This window comes from Podarcis raffonei, chromosome 7 (assembly GCF_027172205.1).
Source record: "Podarcis raffonei isolate rPodRaf1 chromosome 7, rPodRaf1.pri, whole genome shotgun sequence".
NCBI classification, from domain to species: domain Eukaryota; kingdom Metazoa; phylum Chordata; class Lepidosauria; order Squamata; family Lacertidae; genus Podarcis; species Podarcis raffonei.
The window spans coordinates 42,456,254-42,468,802 of record NC_070608.1 but is presented as its reverse complement, the minus strand read 5'-3'; the positions used below and the strand labels follow the sequence as shown (position 1 = coordinate 42,468,802).

At 39.8% G+C, this 12,549-nt stretch overlaps 1 protein-coding gene across 1 annotated transcript; it reads left to right on the top strand.

Moving 5' to 3' along the window:
• The first annotated feature begins 5,965 nt into the window (after positions 1-5,965).
• Positions 5,966-9,934, top strand: TTR (transthyretin). Its single transcript, XM_053396314.1, has 4 exons — positions 5,966-6,091; positions 7,355-7,500; positions 8,224-8,359; positions 9,653-9,934. The coding sequence occupies exons 1-4, from the start codon at positions 6,023-6,025 to the stop codon at positions 9,758-9,760; spliced, it is 459 nt and encodes a 152-aa protein (XP_053252289.1). The 5' UTR covers positions 5,966-6,022; the 3' UTR covers positions 9,761-9,934.
• Positions 9,935-12,549: the final 2,615 nt, after the last annotated feature.

The following is a 12,549-nucleotide window of genomic DNA, read 5'->3' as shown; positions in this document are numbered from 1 at the left end:
CCACAATCTGTTAGCTACCATCCATCCTCCAACTGCCTCCAGGCACTCACACAGGACCTTCACCGCCTTCACTGGTTCTGATTTAAAGGAGAGGTAGAGCTGGGTGTCATCTGCATACTGATGAACACCCAGCCCAAACCCCCTGATGATCTCTCCCAGCGGCTTCATATAGATATTAAAAAGCAGATAAATAGGTAAAAAGTAGATAAATAGGTACCGCTCCGGCAGGAAGGTAAGCAGCGTTTCCATGCGCTGCTCTGGTTCGCCAGAAGCAGCTTAGTCATGCTGGCCACATGACCTGGAAGCTGTAAGCCGGCTCCCTCGGCCAATAAAGCGAGATGAGCGCCACAACCCTAGAGTCAGTCATGACTGGACCTAATGGTCAGGGGTCCCTTTACCTTTACCTTATAGTTTGGGTATGAGTACACACACATACACCTTATTTTGACCACTTGTACAGGTTATGCATACAACATGATATAGCTTGTTCTCAGCTATGCTTTATGAGAATGAACACTGAGACCAAGACATTATCATACAGCTGATTGTAATCTATCAGAACATTCTCTTGCACACACAGCAAATTGTGTCGATGGCTTTTAATGTGGCTCAGTATTTGTCAGCCTAACAGCACTGTTTACACAAGGTCTAAAGATGCATCAAGATAAACTGCAGAACTCTCAAGTGCTAGCAAATAAGACAGCCATTTCCACGTTGCTATTTGTAGTGGTTTTAAGCACCAGAACAGGGCCTGAGACAGATCCATTGACTAAGCAGTTTATGATCTTAGCAAGAAGCACAAACAAGCAAAGTACAAGTCTCAACACACCAAAGCCCAAATTGGCTACAATCCTGTGCATGCTTCCTTGCGAGTAGGCCCCTTTCAATTAAGGACTTACTCCTAACTTAGGTTTACACATAAGCAAATATGCATAAGATGAGGCTGCACACAGGGGAACCAGGTGAAAGGGAGAACAGAGCTGCCGCACCTTTAATTGTTCATTCATTTCATTTCATTTTTCCACTGCCTTTCATGTAGCTTGTCACACACCAGCTGAAATTCCCTCTTGTATACAACTAACAATGGGGCAGAAACCCTGTTCGTTTTTTTCATCATAATCTAAATTTGACATTTGAATCTCAGGGCGGAAACTCCTTGATAAATAAACCTATACATGTGACTTGTGCCACATTCACTTTTATCCCATGTGTCAAAGAGCCATGCCTGGAAAGAGTGGATAAGACCAGAGTCTCTTTGAAGCTGATGCATCCTGAAGTTGATTGACATCACAATCCTACCATACTTGGCTAAGTGGGTACAGTACTACAGCCTTCGATGGTCTGATACCTTATTTACTTTGAGAGCAACTTAAATCCTCAAAATAAAAATACAAAGTATATATAAGAAACATAACTATGTTAAAACAAAACATGATGGAAACCTTACTTTGGGGGATGTCAGGTACAAAAAAGAACCTGACTCCAAGACCTTTCATAGATATAAGTATAGCTTATGCTATTTCTCCAGTCTGCTGCAGGCATCTTACTATCGTCATCTTAGAAACTATTCATACAAAATAATACCTTTGTAAAACAACTGCAATGAGAAATGGCCACTAGGCTTACTTGTGGGGTGGGGGAGAGATATGAGATTTAAGTACATAGCAACAGCAAAACAGCTTTGATGCAAACAAGAGAATTAACCAAAAGAAAAGGGAAAGAATTCATTTCAAGAACAAAAATTACTTCTAGGGAGGTCCTGTTATTAGAATTTTTTACTTTAACTAGCAGCAGGTGGACTTCAAATGCTTTGGAATCTAGATAATCCACTACGTGTTTAAATATTTGTGGATTATTTCAATAATGAATATTTCCATAAATACTCCCTCCTTCGCCCGATGAGTAAGCTGACTCCCGACATACAAACTAATACTTTGCTTTCGTCCGATTCCCAACAGGCCACTGTTTTTGTCACATTCCCAGGTGCACTGATTTAAGCCACCTTTTGCAACAAGTAGACTATGAACTGACACTTCCTTTGACAATCTAGGTAACTCTTATGAGTACTGGAATCAAAGTTAGCACATCGTAATGTTAGGGTTCCTTTTATCTGCATGGAAGCTCCACACTTGAACCACAAAGGCTTCCCTGTTCACTTCAGCAGCACAAGTAACTAACTCCATCTATGCTCTCCTCTGCATGCACCAAGCCAACACAAATGGGAGCCCAAATGGAGGTTTGCTTTGAAAATATGATTTGCCCCACACAATTTGCTAAATTGCCCCACTATGTTCTATGAGACTTAAACACAACTGACCTCTTCCAGATTTCTAATCACATGTACAACCTGGGTTACAGAGTGATATATTTGAAAGGAACCCCCAGAGGTCACCTAATCTGGAAATCCACTACTTACAGCAGGTGAGGGGAAACTTTGGCTGCTGAACTACAACTCCCATCACCCCTTCTGCATGTGAACCACACACCCAACTTGTTCAGCCTTTGTTTGTGGGACTTTGCTTGTGTTTCCAGGACTCCTTTGTTGCCCTGTACACATTCTGCTTTGGCAATAGCTTTATTAAACTGTGGTGCCCAGAACTGGATACAAGATTCTGGACGAGGTCTGACCAAAGCAGAATAGAGCAGCACCATTGCTTCTCATGATATAGGAACTATACACCTATTGATATAACCTAGAATTACACTGTCCTTTTTTGCTGCCACATCATACTGTTGACACATGTTTAGATTAAGCTCCAAGACCTTTTACATGTACTGCCCATCCTGTATTTGTGCATCTGATCAGACCTAAGTGTGGACATTTACATGTATCCCTGTTTAAGAACATAAGAACCACCTGCTGGATCTCTCACAGTGGCCAACCAGATGCCTATGCGAAGCCCACCTGAGTATATGAACACTCTCCCCTCCTGTGGCTTCTAACAACTGGTGTTCAGAAACATACTCCCTCCATCTGTGGAGGCAGAGCAGACCCATCAAGGCTACTAGCCGTTCATAGCCTTCACTCCTTGAATGTCTCTTATCCTAATTCTGTCGACTCCCAAATTTAGCTAGTTTTGTCCAGTTCTCCAGCCTGTCAAGATCAACTTGGATCCTGTTTTTGGTTCTACTTGCATCAGCACACCCAGTAAAAGCCCCAGTTCAGAATATGCTCACCCACATTGAATCAATGGAGCTTATGTTAGTCATAAGCAAAACTTACTCCACAGATTTCAACAGGATGCAAGCTCAGCCAGCTTTCTCTCTATCTGGTCCATATACAATCCAACCAGATGTGTATTTATAACAGACTCAGTGTGAGGAAACAAAAATGGGTCTGATATTTTTAAGGGAATATTTTAAGTGGAAAGGACTAAAGTGTCAGACTGAAGACTTACATATACAAACATTAAAGCTGGCGGCAAATACTCAGTGATAGCATATCATAAAATTTAAGAGCCCTGCTGAGTCAGCTCAAAGGCCCACCAAGCCCAGCAAGTGTTGTCCAGTGCTCTGGTTTTCAGAGGTTCAAAGAGCAGCAAAAGGGCTTTCAAACAGCCCTGCACTGAGTTTTGGCTGTGCACACTTGCTTCAAGCAGGGGAACAGGCACGCACAGCCAAAGGGAGCAGGCACTAAATCCTGCTGCTGTGGCTGTGTGCACTATTTTCCAGCAGGGCAACTGGTATGAGCAGCTAATGCTGAATCAATCCCCGCTACCATGCCAATCTGCCGCTGTCACCCTCCATTGAAGTGATGTTGCAGGTGGCCACTCTTTCCTGAAAAAGGCCTTGTGAGCCAAATTTGACCCCCTGGTGGGAGCTAAAGGTCCTCCACCCCTACATTACATTATGTTCTAAGCGACATGGAAGGGAAAAAAGAAAGGGACGGGAGGTGGAAAAGAGAGTCTTCCATACCCTCCAACATTTCTCTGATGAAAATAGGGACATCCTATTCTTTAGCAACAATAATAATATTTTTGTTTATACCCCACGCATCTGACAAGGTAGCCCCAGCCACTCTGGGCAGCTTCCAACATATAAAAACACAATAAAATATTAAACATTAAAGAAACCTTCCCTATACAGGGCTGCCTTCAGATATCTTCTAAAAGTTATAGAGTTACTTATCTCCTTGGCTCGGGGATCACATAACTCCAAGGCCTTCAACATTTCTCCAATGAAACCAGGGGCGTTGTGTAGAATCCTGCAGGATTTCTGCAAGAGAAGGATTGCTGTTTGTTAGCTGCAACTGATCTACAGCAGACGAAGAGAAGCTGGGCCTCAAGCAGCTGTGCTGAAAGTTCAGCTCTGTTGGGCCTCCCATCCCTCAGCTATCATATGGAGAGCAGCCACTGCATCAGACTACAGGAGAGAGAGGGGTAAGGGAAGAGGGCCACCATCAGCTGATAAGCCAGCTCAATCAGGGTCCTCCCTTCATCAATGTCACCTGGCAGCAGGCTGCCATCAAGCTACAGCAGAGAGGAAGGGAGGGAGGGAGAGAAGCAGTATTGCTCTATCAACTCTGATGAAAGATCAACACCTGCTAGCTCCACCTTCACTTAAACCTTTTCAGTTCCAGCTGGCCATTATAAGCACTTTGTAACTAAGATCTAGTGCTCAAGTTTGCTTTCTTTCTCATTCCTCCAAATCTGTTTTCTTTTTGTGCCATGTCTTTTAGAGAGTAAGGATTGTCTTATTATTGAAGCTCAGAAGCTGCTTTAGGAGCCCTTTTTGGTTAAAGATTGCAGTTAAAATACTTCAAATAAATAATGTTGTAACCACAAATACGTATAGGTTATCACTGAATCATCTGTCTCTACATGGGAGATTATAGAAGGAAGGCCTGTGACATAACTATGCTTCTTCTGTCAGAACCTAAGCAATTTGAGAAATGGGCTATGTTCTCTATGTTTGAAAATGATAAACACCATTCAACCGTATGATGGATTTTATTTACTGTAACCTTATAGAAATTATTTCTGTATTGTACAATAACAACTTTAAAAAAAAAATTTCAAAATATGATAAAAGCCTAACTTGATGTTGAGCCTTTAATAACAACTTGATCTACAAAATCATCAGCTAGAGCTTTTCACAGCATGTAAATAACCATTATCACCTGCTAGCAGCAGCAGCAGATGCTGTTAAACTGCAGTGGATCAAGAGAGTAGGGGAGGAGTTGCTAATTATAGGACATGGAGAAAGAGTTCCATTGTCCATGGCAGGAGAATCTCTCTTAGTAAGTCTCAGCAGCATTCTGCATCGCAGGGAACACATATCTTCTACATATTAGACTTCATCCCATGTGTGCTACATATTGGTACTAATGGAGACACACGGCCACAATCAGCTCATCATTGCTTTGGTGGGGGTAACTGTCAGCTTCTGCAATGCAGACTGCTTCCTAATGTGAATGATCAGGTACTAAAACAGTTAAACATCTTGCAGTGACAAGCAGTGACAAGCCCCAAGGAGAACCCCAGAATTTTATAGAATGGCAGATAGGAATCATGACAGTACTTGGCGCACTGCAGAAAAGCAAGATCTATCATGCCCAAATGGCCCATTACAGGTAAGAATGCAAGGAAGACTGACTCCTAAGTTGGATATTTCCACAAGCAATGGACATTCTGTGGCCCGTAAAATGTAAGCAAACAACAGTTGCTTAAGAGTTCCCTGCCCCCCACAACACCAACACACACACACACTTATGTCCAAATATCCTAATCCCAATAGGCAAGGTTCATGTTTGTGTGGGTTACTCATTGGCTTACTCACAGTGCCTGTGGAGTCTTTCCTTCCATATACTATAATCCCACGGATTTCTGCAAAAGGCCAATGGATGGAAGTACTGCCCAGCTGGACTGCTTACTAAGTAAATAATCAGAATCAGCAGGTTTAAAGTCATACGGGCACTTGATAAGTAGGCTGTTTTGCAGAAGGATGGAGTATAAAAACTCAAACCTCACCGGCCTATAGCTGTTGGCAGGGTTTTGCTGATTGCACACACACATATAACACCATGGCCTCCTCCTCTCTGCTTCTCGTTTGCTTGGCTGCAATGGTGTACATCACTGAAGCTACGCCACTGGTAAGTATTGCATTAGTGGTACAGCAGTTTCTCGGTGGGGGAGCACAATCTTCTTGCAAGCTTATTACCAAATTTGTACCACATATGCTGATCCATAGTGAACTGTCCATATCTTCTGATGGCTGCATCGTTTACCAAGGTACTTTAGAATGGCTTTCAGGTTGCTGGAGACACATTCTATTTGTAAAATAATACGTACCAAACTGCTGACAACTGGTAATTTAATCATGCTGAAGAAATTAAAATAGTAGTCCAAGATATTGTCACATGCCTGCCACAGTGTGATACATGGCTGTCTCTTAGGAATTGCAGACCATTTCACGTTTCAAGATATTGGTTGTTTGGAGGAAAGGTACCCATAAATTCCAATGTTTCTTACTATACAATGCAGAAAATTTTAGCACATGCCATTTATAGTTAGAAAACTATATCTGTTAGTTAAGTTTGTCGTTAAAAAAATAATAGCTCTCTATTTGTTCTTCATATATGCATAGTCTAAATGTATGTTACCATAAAATCTTACAAGGCTATTGCTTTTTAAGCAACCGTTAGTGCAATTCTGTTCATACATGTCTACTCAGAAGTAAGTCCCATTGGGTTCAAGGGGATTTACGCACAGGTAAGTGTTTGTAAGAGGTCTGTTCCATTTTACTACACTATTCATTATTTTTTATCATTATTTAAAAACATGCAATATGTTACCATATACAGCAAATGCCTCAAGGCAATTTGTGACAGTGGCAAATCTGATAATTATTTGCAGCTCATCTTCTTACTCTGTAAAATGAAAATCATTTTTACTTTTATTTACAGTGAGTTGTAAAGTTTGATTCTCAATTGACTACAGTTAATAATTAAAAATTAATAGTGCAATGCTCAAATGTATGTCAACTTCAAGAATATTGCTGTGCTAGCTGAATATTCATTAATAATGATAGACCCACTGAACCTTTAAATCAGAGTAAAGTGTGGAGGGAGGAATAAGAGGAATATCTATTTGTTAAAAGCAAAGCTTGAACTGGCATAACATTTTCTTTTGTGCTTGCTTTTAAATACTCTTAACAGACCATTTCTCTAAGCTGCATCCCATGTCTATGTGTATATAAATGATGTTTGCAGTAACTCCTAGCCCAAGCTTATTTGTTTGTTTGTTTGACAGCGCTTGGATGTGTACAGGCTGTTGAAGAATTTGTAATGTGTTCCTTATGCCCATGAAATAGGCTATGGCCCACAGACACTCTGATAGATATTTTCTTCTGCCAGGTCAAGGTTTCCCATGGCTCCATTGACTCAAAGTGTCCTCTTATGGTGAAAGTCCTGGATGCAGTTAAAGGAAGACCAGCTACCAGCCTACTGGTAAAAGTGTCCAAAAGAGCTGAAGATGGCACCTGGAAGGAGTTTGCTACTGGGTAAGTTGCCCTGCATGCAAAGTGCCTTGAGGAGCAAGTCAGCCTTGCTGAGACGGCACCTCCAAATTGTGTGAATCCACAACACTACCACCAACCAAGTTTCTGTTCCATGCCTCACTGTTATTTCCAAGGGTTTATACAGATAATATATGTTTACTCACAGCAACAGGAACAACTTTCTGCCGTATCACTGTGGAGCACCATCACACCCATCCTGTATTTGTAAAGTGAACTTATTTGTTACATGACCTACCACAGAACACCTTCCTAGGAACATGACTAGTACTATAGTCTGCATTTGAAAGCCATATGTCTCTGCAGCTATGAAGACTAGATGTTTGCTCTCTTAAAAAGAATCAAAACTAACCTTTTCAATATCCTCACAGGAAGCTACGTATGGAGACAGGGCTGCAAACTGCTCACCCACTCTAGAACACCTAGAGCCTTGTCAGCCGATAAGAGGGAGATGCAGTGCTTTTCTTCTAGTAAAAAAAGGTGCCGGTACTGCACATATCCCTGACATCTGGCTAGTTCTGAAATGAAACTGAATGAATTTCCAAGTGAACTTTGAATTGCAACTTAAAGCAGTCTTATACATGACTACACAGAAATCTTGTTGAGAAAATCTGGTGCTCCATGGCAGCCCCAACCCACTTCTTGTATGGGGAAAAAATGTACATAAAAAGATACCATCCTTACTACTTTTACGCACCTGTATTACAGGGAAACAAATGAATTTGGGGAAATCCATGAGCTTACAACAGATGAACAATTTACAGAAGGCTTGTACAAGGTCCAGTTTGACACCAATACATACTGGAAGGCAGCTGGCGTTGCTCCATTTCATGAATATGCTGATGTGAGTATTTGGGGGGGTCGTCGTCGTTCCCCCCCCCCCCCAATAATGCAAACCACTGGCAGAGTTTTTAAAATCCCACAATATAGTAAGTTTTCGGAGTCAAATATTATCATGGGACCAATTGATTGGGTAATTACTGCTATCGACTATGCAGCAAGACTGGGGAGAGAAGAGGATGCAAGCTGAAGGTTTCAGTATGTGTAGACTACAGGAGTGGCTGCATTTTAAGTGTCCGATCCCCTAAAAAAGCCACTTCCAAATCTGCCCTTAAATCTATCAGAACTTCAACCTGTACAAAACCAATAAATCTTGCATTTGTATACATGAACTTCCAGCTGAACTACAAGTATACTTTCCTTAAACAGTGAGCAAACTTTTTTAAAAAATTAAAACAATGTTACAATCCAACTTCTGTTGGTTAGACATTGTAAGCTTACAGGCTTACCTTAACTTTCTCACACATGCATAAGGAAGGGCACAGTGCCTGAAAAATGTAGACAAAATAGGCCATCATGACTTAACAAGTGGATTCTGCCAAATCAGTTTTTCTGCTGGTTCTCAAAGTGCAAAACATTAGGAAAGCCCCCAAGTCATAATATTCTTTGCATTGTATAATATTCCTGCATTGCAGGGGGTTGGACTAGATGACCCTTGGGTCCCTTCCAGCTCTAAGATTCTATGGTGCTTCTTGTTAAACAGCATAAATATTTTTAGTGCCTCTCTAATTTCACATGCATTTTTAGAAAGAAACAATATGTATATTGGTTAAAGCCGGACACTCCTTAAAACTTCTATAAAAACAACTTGTTTTTTGTGCAATGCATTCAGTGGTTTTTAATTAACTAACCACATTAAAAGCATATCTTCACCGATCAATGACAAGATGATTCTCAGAACTAAAAAGTCGCTGTAAATTTTGCAACCAAATTTAGTATGCTTATGGAGTCACCGTATCACACTGAATGCCCTCCAGCATTTTCATTAACTTCTTAACTGAAATCTAAACAAAGCTGTCCCTACCCAATGGTTATTTCACAAGTATGTGCACATAATGATTCCCAAATTGCAAAGGTTTGCCATTCATTTTAACAGATGAAGTCAATCTTTATATTCTTTTTTTTTTGTATACAGATGTATTCCTTCTATTGAAATGAATTGGCCTGTCCAAGGATACCAGACAAATCAGAGCACTTGGACAGTTTGTAGGCAACTTATGATGAATCAATATTTTTAATACAGGTTTTTACAGAAAAAAAGCATTGTATGACCAACTTAAGTATTTTCTTCTTGCAGGTGGTTTTTACTGCTAACGATTCTGGTCATCGTCATTACACCATTGCTGCTCTTCTTAGTCCCTATTCTTATTCAACCACAGCTGTTGTCAGCGACCCAAAGGAATGACATCATACTTTATTCTCACAACATTCTCTCTACTATTCCACTTTTGTAGGATTATATTAGAGGCAGCAGTTAATTTGTATAACCCATGGCTTGTTTGCTAAAGTAGCATCTAGCATTAACATCTTGGCTAAAACTTTTTTTTTTTAATGCATCAATAAATATTTCTTCTCTAAATAGTTTCAGCGTCATTTTCTGTGTTACGAAACAAGTTCCGGTTTTGTTTTAAAAAGCTCATGAGGCACCCACGGTCCTTTCTCAATTTTTATAGGGTCTATACCCATTGCACATCAAGCTGCTGGCACACCTATGCTCACTCCAGGAAGCCTGGAGGAATGCAGTGCCATTGGCACATAAGTCACACTTAAGGCAGAGGGAAGTGGCAGGGAAGGAGACATTGTACTGAAGATCTCACTCAGTGCTCTTAGTGATGCACATGCACACACACACACACACACATGAGAATGGAATGAATTCTTAAAATAGTTTTCACTATGAGTGCAACTCGCCTTCTGTGAAAGGAGCAAAAATGTAGGGTCCAAGCCATTACAGTAGTACCTTGGTTCCCAAATTTAATCCGTTCTGGAAGTCTGTTCTAAAACCAAGGCATGCTTTCCCATAGAAAGGAATGCAAAATGGATTCATCCCTTCCAGACTTTTAAAAACAACCCCTGAAACAGCAATTTAACATAAATTTTACTATATAACGAGACCACTGATCCATAAAATGAAAGCAATAATCAATGTACTGTACTGTAAAATAAATAAGACGGTATTGTAGATGACAAAAATTAAAATTATTTTTTTTCTTATGTGCACTGATATGCATGAAGAACAAGTCAAAAAAACAAAAAAGCCACACAAACAAAAACGCAAAAAAAGCAAAAACAAAAGTTCCAAATATCACCTCTGTGTTGCATGGGTGCTCAGGACTCAACAGCCGACAGACTCAACAGGAAGCCTCTGATTAGCAGCAGGGGACTCAATTTACAAACGGAACACACTCAACAGGAAGCGGAACATGTTCCACTTACAAGGGAAAGTTCACAAACTGAAACACCTTCTTCCGAGTTTGCAGTGTTCTGTTTCCAAGTTGTTCATAAACTAAGCTGTTCTAAAGCCAAGGTACCACTGTATTCCCATGTAAAATCAGTGCTCAAACTACCAGTAGTTTAGGAAAAGTTAACCTGAGAAGCACCTTCAGGAACCTGAAGATAGCTAGGCATGCACGCAAAGAGGAATTGCATGAGCAATGAACTGAATTGTATATTGGGTAATTAAGGGCATGTTTCTAAAACCAGGCACTAAGTGTTGTTGCTTGCAGTGACTAAGTTAGAAATCAAGAGACTTAAGGTAAAAATGACTCACATAAGAACACATGTTTCAGTGGATCTACTCTGAATATGACTTGGTCGGAATCCACTCTAAGGAAAAATAATAATAGAAGATTAAAACCTCTTTTCATTTAAACTTTGTAGAACATAATGATGCAGAGCTCTCCTAAAACCTGTGCTTTAAAAGAAAAGAAATTGAAGGAATACACTGTGTAAGCTATATCAAAACTATTTCAAACAAAATAAAAGCTATAATACTAAAAGTAACAGTACATCAGTTTTTAGCACACTACATTTCAAGAGACAACGTATTTTAAAAGTACAAACATTTTAATGTGCAAAATAAAATGTCATAGCATGATTCTTTACAATTTCCAACATTAGTTTTCAGTGCATTAAATGAGCATCTCACAGCTGGAACAGTAAAATAATGTTAAGTACACTTCCCTCTGATATGCTGCAAGTACATTTTTTTTAACAATTCACATAGTTTACATGAAAAAATACAAGCTCAACTCTTTAGCAAGATTCCGAAATAGACTCAGAGATCCAAGGGGAAAAGCATGTTTTATTATCCATATATCAATTACCTCTAATTTTAGCCCAAAATATTAAAGGACCAAGTGGGGTGGGGTAAAGTTAGTATTCTCAGCAGACTTCAAAGTGACATGATTATCATGATTACTTTGTTTAATTATAATTTCTCTTTTTAATCTTAAAAATCATATTTCCAAATACAGGCATTTTTAATTGTCAATTACTGGAAACCAGAGACCAAATTCAACTTTTTAGGGGTTTTACAAGAGGCCATGGATAAAGAATATGAACGGCTCCCAGCTCCAGTCTTATGCTACTTTAAAGGCACATGGCATATTAAGATCTGCTCTAGAATGGTGTGTTCAACCAGGAAATAATGTACAATGTATCTTGGATTTTTTTAATAGATTAAAAATGAAGGCATAATATATTTATAAATATATACCTATATAAAACTTATGCAACAAGCTGTCAACATTTTAAAGTTAAGCATTTGCATTCAAATAATGTGGCCATATTAAATGTGGTTAACGTGTGGCATGTTTAACTTCGTAAAAGTCCACTAATGAATTGGGGGTGAGGGAAAGAAGAACACCCAGTGTAGAGATCTAGATAAAGTTTAAATACTCTTTTAAATGCCCGGTTTACATCATGTCTTCCTGACATCATTGGTTTTTCAGCAAGAACTCTTCATATTTAACTGTGTAAAATGCCTAGTTGAATTTCACATACTATTTAGGTGTCTCTTGCAACATCTACATAACATAACATAAGGACATAACATAAGAAAAGCCTGCTGGATCAGGCCAAGGGCCCATCTAGTTCAGTTTCCTGCTCTCAGAGAGGCCAACCAGGTGTTTTTCAGAAACCAGCAAGTGGGATTCAAGCACAAAAGCACTCTCCCCTCCTGTAGTTTCCAGC

What these genes read in the sequence shown, in the direction of transcription:
- TTR (XM_053396314.1), top strand. Translation starts at nt 6,023, where the DNA reads ATGGCCTCCTCCTCTCTGCTTCTCGTTTGCTTGGCTGCAATGGTGTAC. An exon ending in TGGAAGGAGTTTGCTACTGG is followed by an intron (nt 7,501 to 8,223) that starts GTAAGTTGCCCT and finishes CCTGTATTACAG; the next exon opens with GGAAACAAATGAATTTGGGG. An exon ending in CATTTCATGAATATGCTGAT is followed by an intron (nt 8,360 to 9,652) that starts GTGAGTATTTGG and finishes TTCTTCTTGCAG; the next exon opens with GTGGTTTTTACTGCTAACGA.